This window comes from Aptenodytes patagonicus, chromosome 11, assembly GCF_965638725.1.
Source record: "Aptenodytes patagonicus chromosome 11, bAptPat1.pri.cur, whole genome shotgun sequence".
NCBI classification, from domain to species: Eukaryota; Metazoa; Chordata; class Aves; order Sphenisciformes; family Spheniscidae; genus Aptenodytes; species Aptenodytes patagonicus.
The window spans coordinates 23,031,724-23,051,109 of NC_134959.1; the positions used below are offsets into that span (position 1 = coordinate 23,031,724).

General features: G+C 46.3%; 1 protein-coding gene across 1 annotated transcript in view; it reads right to left on the minus strand.

Annotated features, from left to right (window-relative positions):
• The window catches only part of HYDIN (HYDIN axonemal central pair apparatus protein), a 154,942-nt gene that overhangs the window by 130,387 nt on the left and 5,169 nt on the right, over nucleotides 1–19,386 (minus strand). The window contains exons 5-7 of the mRNA XM_076349217.1: nucleotides 17,525–17,659; nucleotides 9,121–9,320; nucleotides 1,261–1,385 (exon numbers count right to left, since the gene is read on the minus strand). Coding sequence (XP_076205332.1) covers nucleotides 1,261–1,385; nucleotides 9,121–9,320; nucleotides 17,525–17,659 — 460 coding nt within the window. The remainder of the gene's footprint in view (nucleotides 1–1,260; nucleotides 1,386–9,120; nucleotides 9,321–17,524; nucleotides 17,660–19,386) is intronic.

Consider the following 19,386-nt stretch of genomic DNA (forward strand, 5'->3'; position numbering starts at 1 on the left):
TCTCTACCTGGAATTTCACTGTTTCTTTCAAGAACCAGTGTGCTCCAAACCCATGAGCTTCTCTGAGCGAGCATGAACCATTCCCTGCGAATACATCATTAACTGTCAAATATTAAACAAAGCTGTGATAACTCATAAGGCTACAAAGAGCATTTGGAAGATGTAGGAGCATTTTTACAACTTCTGCGAACTCAAGGCAACTAAAACATTCGTTGCTGGGCTAAAGCCTCACAGTAGCACCTAGATTAGGACATCACGCTTCCCAGGACCGAAGTTCAGTAATAGGGACAAAACAAACCTCTCTTTCAGGCAAGAGAAAATGCACACCAAATGCATTCATGCAACTGAGAGTGTCTCGTTCAGCATCACAAGATACCTCTGCTGAACCAAGGCTGACAGAAGCATTTTAACGTCGCACCTTTTTCTTGAGTTTTTCCCACTTACTCTTAAAGTGACTCACAAAGTTGACGGTGTTTCTGTGGCCTGACCTTGGTTTCTCATACCCTACTACAAATTTTACACCTACCTCGGGAGGCAGCGAGCACTTCCTGCCAAACCCCAAGAGCCCTCAAGTCCTGGCTACTTGAGTCCTGACGTTGTGAAGCGTGGGATGTAGATGGGTAGAGGGCAACACAGAGAAAAGGGTCTGTGGCAAGACAACGGAGAAGCACATATGGGACAGAGGTGCGTAAGAGGCAGTGGGCGTTGGAGAGAGTCTGATAGAGACATGCATTTCCCATGTTACACTTCAAACATAGCATGGTCTAGGAGTAAAACTTCACACGTGCATACACACACTGCAGTGGAGAATCAGTATTTCTCCTCCTCCCTCTCAGCAACTCCCAGCAAAACAGGATTCCAAAATCTCATTCCTCTTTGATGGGATGTACTTTAACAATCCCCTAATCACCAACTATTTTTCACTTTTGAGGTAAAGCTGGGACAGGGGAGGTACACCCGGAGGGGGAATTAAGGTGGCTGGGACAACAGGGAATGATGGTAGACGACTGTCACAGGGGGTGCTGGGTGGAGACCACCTTTCTGACACCAGGGTCGGACCAGCACACAGGACATAGACAACAAGGACAGATTCAGCCTTTGCCCCATATCTGCTCACTTCTAAGCACTAAAACATGCAGAGGTTTGGAAAGAAAAGGTTTTAGAAGTTGTCTGCAAAGCAAGCTTAACATTATTCTGCTTAGAAAAGGCTCCGTTTTGAAGGATGCAGAGAGCGTGCACCATGCAGTGCCCAGCACTTACCTGTGTCATAGTGAACTATCAGGGATCTGGAATGATCCCCAGCCTTCAGCGGGTGAAACTCCACTGTTACTTGCATGGTGTCACCAATCCCAAGAGTCCCGATGGAGGGATCGACAGAGAAAGGGCTGCAATACAAAGAGAAATCAGGACTATTGTGGGAGATTTGGGGGCTATATTCCTTTGGCAGTCTAGTTCACTTCAGCTCACTTGTGCAAGCAAGGAGCAAACAAACCACAGTCAGCAGAAGAAAAACACAACATACGGGATCAGAAACAGAGCTATTGACTCTCACTTCTGAAGAGATCCGGTCCTCAGAAGAGCCTATGGTATAAAATGACCTCGTCTCCTCCATACGCTGTATCCAGTTCTCTGCAGTGAGGCTCAGGAGTCCGACTGCTAGCAACACAACCAGAGAATGGTTTTTGAAGAGCACAGAGATGGTAAAAGCTATTTGCATGCACAACTTGACACCGACTTCCTCGGGAATCTGTCTTTTCCTGTCACCTATAAACCTCAAGAGATGCAAATGTCAAGGCAATACCTGTTCCAATGAGATTATAGCCTAGAAATCAGACAGGGAGAATAAAAGTCTCTCTCGAAGACCAGAGAATTATTATGGTTTAATTTGCAGAATTCATTTTTTACCTTGAAAACATCCTGTTTTAGTCTAAGAAAGGGCACATTTATCAGCATTTCAGTGAAAGCTGCTCTAAGAAGAAAAGGAACAATCAGAAAAATCTGAACGAGCGCAAATGCAGATTAGAGCGATACCATGACATGGAAGCAAGACACAAGAGGAGTATCCCATTTACAGCCTGAACGATTAAACCCCTAGCTAAATGAAGTGTCATTAACAGGAGCGTATCAAGGCGAGTTTAACAGGAGGTTTTCTCTGTGTTCACAAGCAACGCAATCTAGGACTCTGGGTTGTAATCCAAGCTCTGTAACTGTTTGCTTGGGCCCCCAGACAAAGTCTGTGCAATGTGTTGGAAATCATTATGAAAATGTGTTGGTGTACTTTGGTTTTAATATGAGCTATTACGATTTGTCGCCACGTAAACAGCTCTTGGCTGATAGACACAAAACTCGGTGCTTTAATGCTCAGGGGCAAGTCAGGTGAAACATGCTTCTGCACAACGGCAGCTGGGCTTCGTGGCTCTTGTACAGCCCCACTTAGAAAACAAAAGTTACTGGGTTTAGTGCTTTGCCGGTGGTCAATTTGTCACCTTAAAAACACGTTCTGCAGAGTTTTACCATGATTAGAGAATGCAATACGCACACAAAAATAATGAGAACAACTGGAGCCATGCGCAAGCTGAACTTTGTTCACGCCACTAGTGACAGCTGATGAAATTGCTGGAGTTTCTGCTCATTAAGGAGTTATTGCTGCAATTAGGGCCCTGACCTGTTCCCATTACAACTAGTGAGAACATTGGTGCTGACTCAATGGAGAAGCATTGGGCCTGCAATGTTTACATGCTGGACTTGAGACTTTTGAGAGAGAGAAGGAAAGACAAGGCACCGCCAGCCTCAGAACTGGATTGCTCTGCACAGTCCTGCATCTGCACTGACGGTTATGCCAGGACTGCTGCAGGACTCTGCTGGTGCTTGGGTGGGATCATGGCCTGCTGTGGGAAAGGCAGAGAATTTTCTTTCCCCCCCCCTTTTTCTTTTTTTTTTTAAAATGCCAGAAATGTTGCCAGAACAGAAAAGCTGCTAGCTAAGGAGGGGGATTCCTGGCAACACTTCAGCACTACCTCCCATCCCACCATCTTCCTACTCCTTCGCCCATCTACATACTCCTGCCCTCGGATGGCTGGGATGGGAATAACACTCCTGAGGGTGACTTCAGGGGATGCCTGAGAAAGAAGATACCTTCACATTTTCAAATTATCAGAAGAAGAGGATCCAACCAAGTCCAGGACTCAGTTCTCAGGACTGAGAAACCGAGCACAAATCAGACACTGCATCTCCTACATCCCACCCCATGCTGTACCCGCAAGACAACTCTGTTACTGCTGTAGCAGGAGCTCGTTATCCCTCACATAGACCTGGTTCTCCAAGACCCAGATATGCAAGTTCCACGGTTAAACTTAACCCCTCAGAATTTCAGTCAACATCACCAAGCTGTTCCCTGCAGCCTACAGATAAGAAGAGATGCTAAGGAGACATCCCTGACACATTGTAATAGCCAAATGAAAAGCACTGCCAAGAGATGAAGGTGGCAGGCTAAACTTTGGCTTTTTATCCATTAATTGTGAGCTGTTCTTTAAGATAATTCTGGTTCTGTTAGATCTATCCTTTCAATGAATCACCACTGCTCCTGGAAGACAGAAAAGATAAGGTTTGGAGTTTTTTTTAATAGCTTGGTTTTTTCTGACATGCTTTTTAACTATGTCCATTTGGATGTTTGCTTTGTTGTACAACATCTAAACTTTCACAAGTCCAGATCACCCAATGGTACCTTGCAATCCCCAGCTTGTATAAACTCATCTAGCCACAGCAATTTAGGAGAGGCCTTCCCACCAGTACCTGCTGACATCTTGCCTATTATTGCCCTTCAGAAAGAGAGCGACACTAGATTTGTAAGCAGTTTCATAATGATATATTTTGGCATTTACATCTTGCTTACTTTCACCAGGCATCAGCTCCCCATCTTGACAGAGCTGGACAAAAGTTATGTCCCACGAGGATACCAAGGGCCAAATACTCCTGACATAATTTAGAAGCACAACTGACAAGCGAACAAAGCTGGCAGTTCTGTGACTGGGGCTCTCAAACCACCATGCCGCCTTTTCTGCTGCAACCATACATTTAGCAAATGCAGCGTGCAAGGAGGCTACAATACCCTTCCTCAAGTCCCATTGTATGTTTACCTTCTACGACCAAACTTTCTTTGGCCTACTGGTGCCTTAATTTGCGTTATAAAATCTTTTGAGTTTGGGAGAATCGATTTCATTAAAAGCTACCTCCAACTCCAAGGAAGGCAGTAAAATCTACTGGTGATTGAATTGCCTCATCTGTGCACTAAGACCTACTGCAGGAAAAACCCAAAGATCATTTAATCTCAGCACATATTACTTTTTAGTAATGGTATGGCAGCCAGGGTCAAGCAGTGTAACTATTCCAGTGAATCCAGTCTGTTGGGTCAAAGCATCCAAGACTCCATCTCTGTGCCGAAAAAATCTTGCGCAGAGTCAGCATCTCACAGCTCGCTCTCTGCCTCTTTCACTACACCTGGGCTCTATTTTCACATTCTTGGATGGTCGTTGCGCCCTATGATGTCTCCAATCCCATGCCTCCATATAGCATATGGGTACTACAGAGAGGGATGCAAGGGGGCTCCAAGCACTGTGCCTTGTAGGATAATTTCCTGAGCTTTCAGAGCTTGGTGGGGACGTTCCTAAACAGAGGTGCTTATCTCAGACTGATCCTCTGTAGCCCCGTAGCATGGCACAGCACAATGTCTGTAACGTCAGGAAAAGGCAGCGCTGCACCGAGATCTGCTTCCAGACACCATTTTCAACTCAAGTGTACTGGAATGACATTTATCTCCCTGAATGTCATGAAGAAACTCATTATCCCGCCTTAACAATGAGAACGACAGGAAGAGACTTTCTATATTTATACTATTATTATTCTTTATTACCAAGCTATGCAGTTAAGAGCTGGGTATGGACATGCAGAGGCAGGACAGGCAGAAAGCCAGACTGCACAGCAGGGAGTGCTTTGGTGGTTTTTTCCCTTTATGAAAGAGTGGTCAAAATGTGGCCATGTTTTCTGGTAGATACCATGGCAAGGGAGGGCTCTGAACAGGGAACAGCAGAAGGATGCTGAATTGGCCCCATGGATTCACTTAAGAGCTCTTCCCTGGGGTGAAACGCACAACAGAAAACATCGAAGTCTTTAGATAAACGAGTAACAGGCAGGTAACATCATCGTGAACTGACCAGATGTAAGAGCTGAGCTCTCCGTATTGACTGAGAGGAAAGGTTAGGATTGGAGATGGGCTGAAAAATGCACTGAAGGTCAAAGCAGATAGGTTGCGCTTGATGCCATAGAGAAGAGAATCCAGAGAAAGGAGGCAAAGAAAAGTGATATGAGCAGCACATTGGGCTAGGAAATGGTGGCATCTGCAGCTGACTTGTGAATGGGCAAGAGCCTGAGTTTGCTCAGGCCAGAAAACGAAAGTTGCAGCAACTAAGACAGAAGTTTCAATTGTGCAGATAGAGAATAAAGGACGTAGAGGGCAGCTGACGGGTCTATAAACTTAGACAGATCTCTCATCCCTTCTACTCCACTAATCCTCCTCCCTCTCTCAAATGCATGCATGTGTGCTTGTATAAAATACACAAAGCTATTATGTGATATTAAGATTGTCTTTAACACAACATCGCATCCTTACTCAGCAAAAATTAAGCACACATTCAACTTAAGCTGCTTAAATTCTCCACTACGTAAGAATAGACTGAAACAGTCCTGATTTTCAGTCCGTAAGGTTGGCACGCCTTTCCCCTAGCACCTATGCCATAACTCGTGATTACTGCATCTCACGTTCCCTGTCCTGGAGAGCTTAAAGTGCAAATATAACTCATTCATTTCCAAAGCACAGTTTTAAGTGTTCTGCGATAATAATTAATCATCAAGTTATTATGGAAGTCATTCAAAAGAATTAGTGACATTAAACTAAATCTTCACTACCCCTGTTGTTCACAATGACACAGCCTTTGTTATAGCCTCTACAACAGGGAAATTAATCCCCTCTAGACAACAAAAGCCTCTCTTGTGAAAGCCTCTGTAAATATATTTGTTCAAAGACAATTGCCAGCTAATGATCTACTGGCCTGTGGAGCGGTGTATTGGTCTGATTCTCAAGCCAACTTGTCACACCAGCTGGGAGGCCAATTCTTTTCTCCTGGGGTTGCTAGAACCACAGGGCTCACCTGGGAGCTCAGTGGTAGGTGTCTGAGCAACTTCTCATAGCACAAGCAGCAAGGAACCAACCGTTGATTGTTGCTATCAAGAGACTCAGTCATTAATATGAAAGTCGGCAGATATGGTAGAGGGTCCAGAGGCACTCAGACAGCAGGAAAAGAGCTGGTGCAATGCAGTGATGATATGTCACACAGTATGGTCCCCAGCACTGGCTGGAATAACCACTCCTGGGCACGCCATGGCCTCATCACACAGGGAGAACATGGTTGTTCAGGTCTTGGGATGCAAGGGGACATCCTGACCTGGTCAACAGGAGGGAACACTCAAAATTTGGTGGATGATACCAAACTGGAGGGAGTAGTCAACAGACTGGAGTGCTGGGCTGCTATTCAGAGGGACCACAACAGGCTGGAGAAATTGGCTGATGTAAACTTCACGCAGTTCAGGGATGGAAAATGCAAAATCCTGTATTGGGGACGGAATAAACCCTGGCAGTACAGGCTGGGCATTGATGAGATAGAAAACGTTTCTACAGAAGAGGACCTTAAGGCCTGGAGCACAGGACATGCAGGAAGATGCTGAGATAAATGGGTTTGTACAGCCTTCAGAAGGAAAGACGAAGAGTGATCTTAGTGCTGTCTACAACGATGTAAAGGAAAGGCGTAGAGAAGATGGGGCCAGGCTCTTCTTTGAGACGTGCAGCAATAGGGTAAGGGAAAATGAACACAAGTTGCAGTAATGGAAAATCTGAGTAGATATTAGGAAAAAACCTGTCACCACGAGGGTGGTTGAACACTAGAACAAGGACCCAGAGAAGCAAGGGAACCTTGAAGACATTCAAAGCTCAACACAAAAAGGCCCAGAGCAGCAAGCTGTGTTACTTGCAAACCTGATCAAACTTTGACACTGGTCTTGATTTGATCAAGGTGTTTGCTCAGGTGATCTCCAGAGGTCCCTTCCAACAACCAAAGTTATTCTATGATTTTATCTTCTAAATCAGCCCAATTCCATTTCAGATATTCCCCAAATTTCTCCTATTTCCTATACATCTGTGCATATAGCTATAGGCAGATGGTAGACAGACAGGCATTAGAGGAACTCAACCTTTAAGAAAGTTCCCAATGAAGAATTCATTATGACATTTTGCTGAACACTTAAAGAAAAAAAAGACAGCAGAAACACAGGAACTTCAGAATATGTAAAAAGAAATCTGAATGAAAGTGGGGGCGACAATTAGAATAAAATGCTGCTTATATTCAAAGATTGAAATCATCTGTTTGAAATTTCAAACTGGCTTTCAAAAGTTCATAATGAAATGGAAGAGATGATAGATGCCCTCATCTGACAAGGGAAATCATATCAGCTCTTGATCTCCGTACACATGCAATCCAGTTATTCAGAATTCTACTTTTTTTTGTGTAGTTTGAAATAAAACTTTTGTAATGCTTCCCATTTCTTTATTGCAAATCAGGACTGAAATATTTAATTGCTGAAGTTCAGAAACCCTTAAAATCCCTATCAAGCAGGATTCAACATATGCTGTATCACTCAATAGAATAGTTGGCAAGTACATTGCAAAAAGACTTTACTGGGTATTTATTTTGGTGGTGACAACTAGATCTGGAAATCCCAGAGGAAAACTGTACAGTGATTTACAAGATCCTGCCTACATATTTTCCACAGTGAAAAGCAGCAGCCTGCTTAAATAGCTTTGCCAGGCTTTGGTGGAAGCTCCTCTTGGACCCTCATGTTTCACAGGAGAAAAGTAAAAAGTCTTCTTTTGAGCCCTGTTTTCCTGGGGAAGAAATTGTGTGCAAAAACTCAGGTGCACCAAGTCAGACAGCAGGTCTTTGCTGGATTCTTGACCTCAGCTCCTACACCAAGACCTCTGGGACCAAGCAACTCTCAACTAATTACCAGCCAACTGAACCGGTTTCCCGGCAGATGCGGTGTCAAAAAGGCATTACCCTCTCCAATTCAGCAAAGTGGAAAACCGGTGACTGTCTTCTGAGACCAAAAGGAGCAGTACAGGCTGTCGCAATACAATTCACGTCAGGCACTTGATTAGGGTACCACCGGAATACCATGTGCTTGTGGACCCCAGAGAACGGGTGTATTTGGCTGACAGTGGTATGTAACCATTTCAGAAGGTACTTACCATCAGGAGGTTGCAAGCTAGCTACTAACACTCTAGCACTCTCCAGGAAATCTGGGAGAGAGAAAGCTCTAGAAGAAAACGTCCCCAACCCGTGCACCAGATATTTGCTGCATCTTTTGCCTGTGCCCTCCTTAGCATTCTGGTTTGGGGCTGTAGTGCAGCTTTGAAGCCAGTGTCTGCTCATCTCCACTTAAGAGCTCATTCTACTTCAGAATATTTGGTCCCAGGGACCAGACCAAACCTACCGCAAAACAAAGTTCCTGGACCACACAGCGTTATTGTCAGGGTCTCAATACCAATTGCTTTGATCTACAGTCTCCAATTGCACTTGCTAATATAGACACAGCTGCTGATAAATTCTTACATGTCTCTTTCACCAGCTCATAGCTGGCCATTTCCTAACACTGCATTTGGTCTACCTGAACTGAGCTCCCAGAGCTGTCATCTGCCACGCAGTATCCCATACAGCCCGAGGGCAGTCAAGTTGCCTTCCTGTATTTGCGCTTTCAAACTAACAGAATTGGTCTTGCAAGAAGCTGTGCTGCAGACACCGTTGCAGTATAAAACTTCACTGCAGCTTGCAGAGTTTTACCAAAGGTTGCGTCACGCTTAAAACACTGTAAGCAACTGCAAAACCCACACGTCCTGCCCATTTCCAGCTACGGCTGCAATGCAGCAGCTCAGATGCTCTGGTTCCTTTTTGTTACTGTTTACCAACTATATTATCACACAACGGTGTTCTGCACAAAAAAGATGAGCTCTTTTACCTCTGAGTGCTGATGCAGTAGTGGGCCTCCCGATTACCGACGTTGCGAACCAGCAGAGTTTTCTGGGTGCTGTACTTGACTGGACAGACAGAGAAGTTCAGCTGGTCAGGGAAGTCCAGGATAGCTCGGGCACCTATAGCTCGGATTGGCACAATAAACTTTTCCCTTTCTGTGATGCAGGTGAGCTGGTGGAAGTAATCCTGAGGGGAAAGAAACAATTGCAGCACAGTGAATTTAGTACCGCCCCCATGGCAGAAGAAAAACTGCTGTTTTTTATGACTCTAACAGTAGCATTCAATAATGTAATAGTACTTTTTACCTTAATGACCTTTCATTCCAGTAGCAATACTTGGACAGGGCTGTTAACTTGCAAAGAAGAAACAACCTCATTGATTCACCTGCTTTCGCAGCAAGCTGGCAGAACCAGACAAAATTATCTGATACTTTGATTCTGAGGCATCAAAATAGAGTAATTTCACGTAAGGGATTACAGCAGTAACAAGAACCTGCTTCAATCACCACTGCAGATGACTAAAGGCACCACTGAGAAGCCGGTTGTGCCACAGCACTAACTTCAATCCCAGCAATGCAGCGACCTCATTGAAGCTTGGCAGGGGATGCTTAGGTACATTTTCAAAAGGACTTCACCACATGCACGATCAACAGTCAGTCTTTGGTGAAATACTTAACAAGCTGGACACAATAATTGTTTTAATGTCAGGTGAGCATAGGATACGTGTGTACTTCCCGCCCCTTCCCACAGCATTATAGGGACAAGGCCAGGGACACACACACCCCCTTAAAAAGCTATCTGATCCATCTCCCCACCCCAGAACTGGCTGGGCTCTATACCCAAAGTATTCTTGGGAGATGTTTGACAAGTACTTAAAAGCACTAACAATTCCACCCCTGCCCTCAGCAGCCTATTCCAGCCCTACCCTAGGCTTAAAGAGAACTCTTCCTGCGTCTTATATCAAATTTCCCTTTACATCTCATCCTAGCCTCAGGGGATGCGGGCGATAGCTTTGCTTTCTCTCTGCTGCATATTCTGGCATGGTTGATGCCTTAATCACGTCCCTCTTGTAAGGTCTCTAGAATAAGTGACTTGGTGCCTTGTTAGCATGCCTACCTGAGGCAGGTGGTATCAGGGGCTGCAAATGGCAGACTCAGACATCCCTACCAGAGCAAACTCGTGTGCTATTCCTAATCATTGGCTTGTTCAGAAAAGAGCCAGACAGTCCCCCCGAGCTGTCTGGCATTTAGCAGTAGGAAGGCGAATCAAGCCACCAAAATCATTTTACTGTGGGGTTGAGCAGATCAATCTCCAGATATACGGTGTGGCACCGCTGTGCTGGAAGTATTGCCTTGCCCCCGCTGAAATCAGTGGTAAAACTGTTGCAGTAGGGCCAGGAGCCATTACCTCCAGCAGCTCTCTTATTGACAAGTTGATAAAAGCCCTGCCTCTTCTCACTCACTTGCTGTCCTGATCTTTTTTTCCCCTCGGTGCTTTTAACTCGTTTGATATTTTTTATAATTGTTGAAGCAGGAAGCAAACAATTTGATTTAGGAATTGCACACAGCAGCAAACTCCCTTAACCAGAACAGATTCAGATTCCTCCGTACTCGGGATTTGCTGCTCCCACACCCATCCCCTCCGAGCCTAGAAGGGACCTAAGGCAGCCAGACGAGGCACAGACACACAGCTATTGCTTTAACACAACAACTAACACCCAGTGCCTACCAACCACCTGCTCAGCTGGGGTTTAAGGTTGCAATAACAGATGCTGTCACATCTAAGATGAAAAAAGAATGAAGGAGGATCTTTTTTTTTCTAGACATCTCAAATATTCAACACTGGAAATTGCAGAAAGGCTTTTGCTTCTCATATTTGGAAGGTAAAATACCAGGAAGGGAACTGCAGCAAATGACCTACGGAATCGAGTATCACATTTCAGGAGAGCATTTCATCTTCAGCAAGTCTTTCTGAATTAGCAATTTTGTAGTCCATCTTGCAGCCTAAGCCCTCTAAAATAAAAGATATGGGCAGCCCATGTGAATTTAAAGCACCTATTATCTGGGTACTACACATCCTGGATGGTTTAGATCCTCAGAAACTGCATTAGCAAATGAAGAATGCTATTTAGAGTTTTTTTGTAATTTTGGCCACACTACTGTAACAAAGGCATTGTAAATCCAATTGAAAGCTGCGTGTCTTATTAAGTCTTGGCATGCCATATTTACTTATCTCTCCCTTCCAGATGCCAGGTAGACAGAGGAGGATGCAAGGAGTTCAGATCAGCATGGCGATAAAGAAAAAAAGAAACTTCAACAATTGGAGGTATTTGAGGGAAGTAAAAGGAAATCATTTTCAAGTCATTGTCATTGCTAAGGAGCAAGTGGATCAACAGCAATTTAAATAAGAGCCCAAGGAATAAATCCCCCCCCCCCCAAAGCAAGCACAGGCAGCCTTCCCAGCTCCGTTGCCGGTGAGGGGCACTGGGACTGCTTGCACAGCAACGCATGGGGAAAGGGACTTCTCCAGGTATGCGAAGGCAAGGCTAAAGCAACAAGGATTTGGCCTCGCAGAGACAACCGTGACCTTTGAGAGAGAAAGCTGCCTCCTGCCATTCACGCACACGCATGTTGTGTGCTGAGCCCCTTCTCCAGGGACACCTGGGGATGCTGCATCCTCTACAAGGCTTGACTCAAAGCACTTCAGCATGTGCCGACCCTTCAACCACGCTCTAGGACCCCAAAGTGGGACCTTGCATCAAAGTTGAATGCTGTGTCAGGCCAAACGGGGGGAAACCCAAGGAAAGAGGGGTGCCTGAAGAAGCTGGCTGCTCATGCTGCTGTGAATCCATGGTCCCTTAAGCTTTTGAAAGCTGAATCGCCCTCCCCTGGGAGAAGATAAAGGCTGTAATTCTCCACTGCAGTACTGCCCTGTGTTACCAGCTCTGCTGTGCACTTAGTCACAATCTAGGGGTACAGCTGAAACCAGTTTAAAATCTTGGTTTACTTTGCAACCGCAAACCCTTAGCAGGCTGTTTAAAACCAGGTTTCTATATAACCATGCCTGGGTGAGAGAGAGGTTGCATCACTTCTGTGCTTTAAAGATTGTTGTGTTTAGATGCAGCTTCAGGCTATAGATTTCAGGAAAATACAATTTCATCCTTCATACAACTCCGCTCTCAATTTCAGGGAAAATACAGTTCGTTGTACAATGGTTCCTTTTCTCCTATTCCCCTTTGATAAGCAATAAGTTACAAGCTCTGGCCTGCAAAGCATCACCACCGGCATTTGAATTAGCACCCACTGAAATTAAAGCAACTGCTTGTATCAAAGGTGTCATTTCAGGCTCTTTTCAAACTCTAGCTAACATTAATTACTGTCACAGTGATACCAACCTTAACTGCCCAGTATGCCAGCAAACTCGGATGTCAGTTTTACTGTATAACCGATCCTAAATACTTCACTGAATTCCTTGCAGCAGGCAACTGCAAAGAAAAGATCCTTGTAGCATGAGGTAACATAGTAAAGTCAAACAGGGGAAACTCCCTGCTGAAACCATGTCCACGTACAGGACAACCAGGTGATCAGGCCCAGTCAGCATGAGTTTGTGAGAGGCAGGTCCTGCCTGACCAACCTAATCTCCTTCTATGACCAGGTGACCCGCTTGATGGATGAGGGAAAGGCTGTGGATGTGGTCTACCTGGACATCAGTAAGGCCTTTGACACTGTCTCCCACAGCATTCTCCTAGAGAAGCTGGCGGCTCACGGCTTAGACAGGTGGACTCTGCGCTGGGTCAAAAACTGGCTGGACGGCCGGGCCCAGAGAGTTGTGGTGAATGGAGTTACATCCAGTTGGCGGCCGGTCACGAGCGGTGTTCCCCAGGGCTCAGTTTTGGGGCCGGTCTTGTTCAATATCTTTATCGATGATCTGGATGAGGGGATCGAGTGCACCCTCAGTCAGTTTGCAGACGACACCAAGTTGGGCGGGAGTGTTGATCTGCTCGAGGGTGGGAAGGCTCTGCAGAGGGACCTGGACAGGCTGGATCGATGGGCCCAGGCCAACTGTATGAGGTTCAACAAGGCCAAGTGCCGGGTCCTGCACTTCGGTCACAACAACCCCATGCAGCGCTACAGGCTTGGGGAAGAGCGGCTGGAAAGCTGCCTGTTGGAAAAGGACCTGGGGGTGCTGGTCGACAGCCGGCTGAACATGAGCCGGCAGTGTGCCCAGGCGGCCAAGAAGGCCAATGGCATCCTGGCCTGTATCAGAAATGGTGTGGCCAGCAGGAGTAGGGCAGTGATCGTGCCCCTGTACTCGGCCCTGGTGAGGCCGCACCTCGAATACTGTGTTCAGTTTTGGGCCCCTCACTACAAGAAGGACGTCGAGGTGCTGGAGCGTGTCCAGAGAAGGGCAACGAGGCTGGTGAGGGGTCTGGAGAACAAGTCTGCTGAGGAGCAGCCTGGAGAAAAGGAGGCTGAGGGGAGACCTCATCGCTCTCTACAACTCCCTGAAAGGAGGTTGTAGCGAGGTGGGGGTTGGTCTCTTCTCCCAAGTAACAAGCGATAGGACGAGAGGAAATGGCCTCAAGTTGCACCAGGGGAGGTTTAGATTGGACACGAGGAAAAATTTCTTCACTGAAAGGCTTGTCAAGCATTGGAACAGGCTGCCCAGGGAAGTGGTTGAGTCACCATCCCTGGGGGTATTTAAAAGATGTGTAGATGAGGTGCTTAGGGACATGGTTTAGTGGTGGACTTGGCAGTGTTAGGTTAACGGTTGGACTTTACGATCTTAAAGGTCTTTTCCAACTGAAACAATTCTGTGATTCTATGACACCATAAAGGCTGGAAAATAAGGGCCGTTAAAAGACAGGAGGGAGGCTGGAGGATGAAGATAGCTTCACATGAGAAGGGGTACCCCTTCTCCTGCCTCCCTCAGTTACCAATCCACAGGATGCTTTGAAATCAGTCCCTTTGCTCCAGGTTCATTTTGCACGGGGCTATACGCCTTGATCTTCTGCCCCTTTCCTCCTCCCCAGAGTCTTCTTAAAAGTATACTTGGAATAGCTTCTGTGTGCTACAAAACATCTAACAGGGCTGGACTGAATTTTAAAGGAGTTAATTTCAGTAATGCAATAACTCATCGTCCTGTCGTATTTCATATTAATCAATGAGCATTAATTCAGTCTCCACTGAGCATCAGTAATGAATTTTGCAAACCTTACGGACTGAACTTGTATTGCCTGAAAATATTGTATTGCTACAGTGAAAAGAGCAAGAGGACAAAACAGAATAAGCTGTGCTACGTTTTTATATACTTCTTGCTTCCTTCTTCCTTTAAGATAATCTATTAATAAGCCTGAAGGACACACAAATGTAAGTATTTCTGTCTGTTGTTTATTTGCCAGTCAGTGCCACATTGGTTTCCAATTAGGCAGAGACTGTCAGACCATAATGCAAGGACACCCGGGAACACAGGGTGGCACGAGAACACCCACACTGTACAACCGGAGCCATAAAACAGAAACGTGTAAATCAGAAGCAGCAAGAGTAACTAATTGGAAATGTTTCCCAGCAGAAAAATTAGTGTTTCATATTCATAATGCGAGTGCCAATAAACAAAGAGACATGTCAGCTATTTATTTACTTTCTGACAGTCCAATCATGTGGCTGCGAGACAATAGGAAACTGCTCATTTTTCAAGAAAGGGCTACATGGCACATGGCATTTCAGCCGCTAACAACTCACGTGATCTTTTTTTTTAGGGCTTAGCCGCAATTTTACTCCCTTGAATCAGGAGCGACTTCGCTGAAATCAGACTTGCCCCAGGGAAGAACAGATTCAAAGCAAGAGAATTACACAAACCAGCTCCACATCAGGAGCAGTCTCCAACCCTGAGGGATTTGTCCCTGCATCCCAGTTCACTGGGTTATCCGCAATCCCTGTGGATCATGGAGCAGCAGAGGCAGAGGTTGTTCACAGGTAGCACTGATAAGCCTTCCACAACTAAAAGGCAGGTATTCTGCATGCAAGCCACTGCAAGCCCAAGGCAGGTGGCTTTACAGAACCATTTCCCAAAGCCCGCCTCTTTGCTAAGGGGTTTTCAAGGTGCTGTGCACCTCCTTGACCGCGCTATTGATGCATTTCTAGCTGAGCTACAGCACTCCGGTACTTCGCTGACTCACACTCCATCCAGTACGAGACAAAGTGTTCGATTTGTACAAAATTCCGATTCCGCTGTATAAATCCCCACACGCTCCTTACGGAGCGGCATGCATCCCTCTCCTGATGCCCTGCACAACCCCTGCAAGGAGCACAAAACCCAGTTCAGCAGAAAGCGCCGGGGTGTCGCTGGAGCTGTGCAGAGGACCTCTCGCTGGCAGAGCTCCCTATGCCCCACACTCTCCAGTTCAAGGGCAAGACAAGGGACAGAGTATTGGACATTAGAGCTCTCGGGGGTTATCTCACCCTACTTCTATTCGTGGTGATGTTTATGTGTTGCTCTGCTGCCTCTCTAAATTTGAAGAGCACCACTTTGCCTTTCATGGGCACCAATTTACCTCTTCCTCCCCAAAAATGAACGCTAATTAATACTAATAAATCACATTTTCAAGGCACCAGTGTACTTTGCAAAGCCTACCTCAGTGAGATTAAGCTCTTGCATCGCTTGGGTAGTTTGGAGAACTGCCCTAGGCCAACATAATTTTTACCCTAAATATTAATGATGTTAAATAATTTCTCAGTCCCTCCAGAGGAACAGATTATTCCACAAGCATGGGGAGCTAGGGACCACGGGACATTTCCGCTTTAGTTTTCTACATCCATGTTGTTTGCGGATAGGACAAAGTGTTAAAACTAAATCTAAGCAGCAAATGAAAGATAGAAAACAGCTATGCCTGAAGAGATCTTGCACCTCTGGCCTGGTGCAGAAACATCTGCTGGCTCAAAGCTATCCCCTAACCTTGCCTCTCCAACAAAGTCATGCTGAGAGGTAGCAGGATGCTGGTGGAAAGAGTCAGCCTGCCCGTCTTTGTTTCCCTGCAATGCTTCCTCCCTTCCATGCCACGTACTAAATCCTTCTGTATTAACAGGCCTCCAGATAACAGCATTGACCCTTCACGTCACAGCACTGAGAATCAGACTTGCCAGGGCCCCAGCACTGATGTTCTAAGCAAAAGCCTCGCACGCTTGGCGTGGAATAGGTGCCAGTTGACAGAGCAACCACAATAACACGCATGAAGACACAACCACAGCAGTATTACTGCCCACAGGCTCTAGGGGAGTACATCTGCCTGCAGATTGTACCTGCCTGTTTATTCCCATACATGCTCTTTCAGGCAGGTGTCTCAAAGTCATCTGCAGCACACCGACCTCCTGCTGAGTTAAGGACATCTAGAGCTCAGTGCGTCTGTGCCAGGCTGGCTCCCTGCCACGTGCACAGCACTCCCTCTCCCCTAGACTCACAGCCGGATCGCAGGCAGGCAAGCATCCTCAGGGACAGCACAGCTGCAAGGCTTGAAAACAGAGGGCATGAAAAAGCATCATCTTTGCTCCAGTCCAGGGTGAAGCAGGGAAGTGGCTGCCAGATCGGGAAGAGTGCTCTCTGGATCTATTTGTTCCTCTAGTATTTTCCATAATAATTAAACCCCTACCATTGAGTAGAGAGATGGCTAAACATCTTATCAACACCCCTCCCTGCCATTTTCCTGCTGTTCCATGTGCATTTTCCCTCGCGAACGCTCAAGGAAGCGCAGGGAGGGAAAGCACAGCCCGTCAGTCCCTGCTGCAGCAGCTAACAGCACCATGCAATGCCAAGATGTGACTAGCTGCAGACTGCCTGACCACAGCCTGGAGCAGACCTCACAGCAGGGTGTGGGCTATAACCAGCGTGCAAAAAAAATGTGACAACTTTAGAGATAATGTTCCGCTGTCTCACTACTGTGTACAACATGATATGCATTAAGGTGACTCCAGCTTTCAAAGGCGGTGGTCCTCACTCTGATCAGGCTCACTTCGGCTCCTCCAAATAACAGGTCACTTTTAAACAGACTTTTGTATTTATAATTAGTGGAGCAAACCCATAATTATGCAGCAATGGCCAGATACTGGAAACCAACACCTAGAGAGGCCACCCAACCACAGACAGTAGGCTCTCTCATCCCTGAAGCCAACAGACATTACATTAAATGTTCCAGCACTGAAGGATAAAAACAGTCTGAAACATGTAAGAGCCTCCAGCCTATGAGAACATAATCTTCACCGTGGGGAAAGATCCAGTGCAACCCCACTGAAACCAGGACAGTTCCTCAAAATCCACACCAGATGCCCTGTTCTGAATCCAGCCCTGCACATTCACCTTCCACTGAAGGCACCAACCTCTTGGGACCTCTGGTCTCACCTTGTTCTCCTCAGGGGTGAAAAGGATGCGGAAAGTTGAAGGCATGCCAGGTGCTACCTTGCGACACACAGCATTGGGGCTGATCAACTTGAAATAAGGTGAGCTCTCCAAGACGACTTTCACCAGCCGAGGAACCTGCAGGAAAGACATGAAACTATGATTTTGCCACTCATGGAAACATGAGGAGAAAAGACTCGGCCAAGCCCTGGTGATGTCCTTCCTTAACCACCTTTCCAAAGCACTTTTAGCTCTGGAGGTACACGCACATAATACACAAGGGTGGACTTGAAGTCATTCTGCCTGGGCAAAATAGCTCTAGGCCAGAGGCAGTAGGGCAATGCCCTGCTGTGAAGGAATCACCAAGCAGGTAAGACACCAGCAGTATGCAGATATAATACCTGAATCAAGTCATCCCCATATTCAACAAGGCCAAAGCACCTGCTTGCTTCTGCCTGCACACATCCATGCAGTCATGCCTCTAGAGGGGGAATGTATTATCTGAAGGCAAAACAGTATGTGTTATACTGGGGGAAGGAAGAAATTCACTTCTAACATACTCGGTTTGAATGGGGCAGTCAAGCTGCAGTGCTAGAGAGTCACGCGGGCAGACCAGCAAGAGAAGGAGACCGCAGACATTGTGGCCTTACTGGGAATTAAAAGCAAACCTGAAGAACAAAAGGAGGAACGTAGGAAAACAAAGAGACAACCCCAGACACAAGAAGGAGATGGCTAAGAGAATTTAAGGGGGGCTGTAAAGAAGCAAGGGAGAAGCCCGACACTCCACAAGGAAAGGCTGATGCAGAAGATGAGAACAGTCAGCTTGCCAAAATGATGGAAAGCCAGACAACCCCCCAGGCTGTGCCTATCAATTATGGGCTTCAAAGGCATTTTCTGCCTTGCGACACATGACCAGCACTGACTCACAGTGTGGTTTCATTATTAAAAGCCAATCTCAGCTCTCCAGAGGCTCTTGCTGCCTGGTGATTGTAGCCAGGCAGCTGCCAGTGCAGGCAAGGCAGATTTCTGGGTATTCCCCCCCGCACCCCGGAGTGCCTGCAGGCACCTTGCTGCAAGTTTCTGCCCTCTGGGATACCACAAGCGCAGAGACAGCAAACAGGCATTTTCTAGCACGCAGATATCAACCCCTGAGCACCAAATCTCATCTCAGAAAGTCTAAAACAGGCAATTTTGACTGACAGGCAGCTTCACTGATAAGCAACAAACCCACACGAGGCTTGGGAAAAATGGAGATTCATTCTGCACCACCCACCCGAGCCTGATAACCCATGGCCAAGGCAGTCCTGAGCTCTCCAAACGCCCTTTGCTCCCAGCAATGCCCTGGGGCAGCGAGTTCCAGGAGCCAATTTCACACTGCAGACAAATGTTTTGGTCACCAAGTCCCTTGGGAGATGAGCACACGTGGCTAAGGCCTTCAGCAAAAGCCACCCAAAACATCTCTGAGGGTGGTGAGGAGCAGCCTAAAGACAGAAAAGCAATTTTACAACACGCAGGTAAGAGCAGTAAGTATATAGCGAAGCACTTCTGTATTTGAATTATTACAGAGCCTCTCTTTGGAATATACTTTGCTGTTAGCTGGATTTTTATGCAGCAGACAACCTCAGGCTACCGTGCGGTATAAGTCAGTATGATTCAGAGGAAGCTGGGAAACTGGTGAGAAAGCTTTGAGACAGAGCACAACGTTGCTTTTCTCCAGGACATTACCAAAAGCCAACAAAATTAGAATATAATAACCTCTCTTGGGATTATCATCTCCATTTTTCTGTACTTAAATATGCCAAGGATTTTCCTTAGAGCTCATCTTACTTTTACACCAGTGCTGTCCAATGGTTGAAGTCTTACTA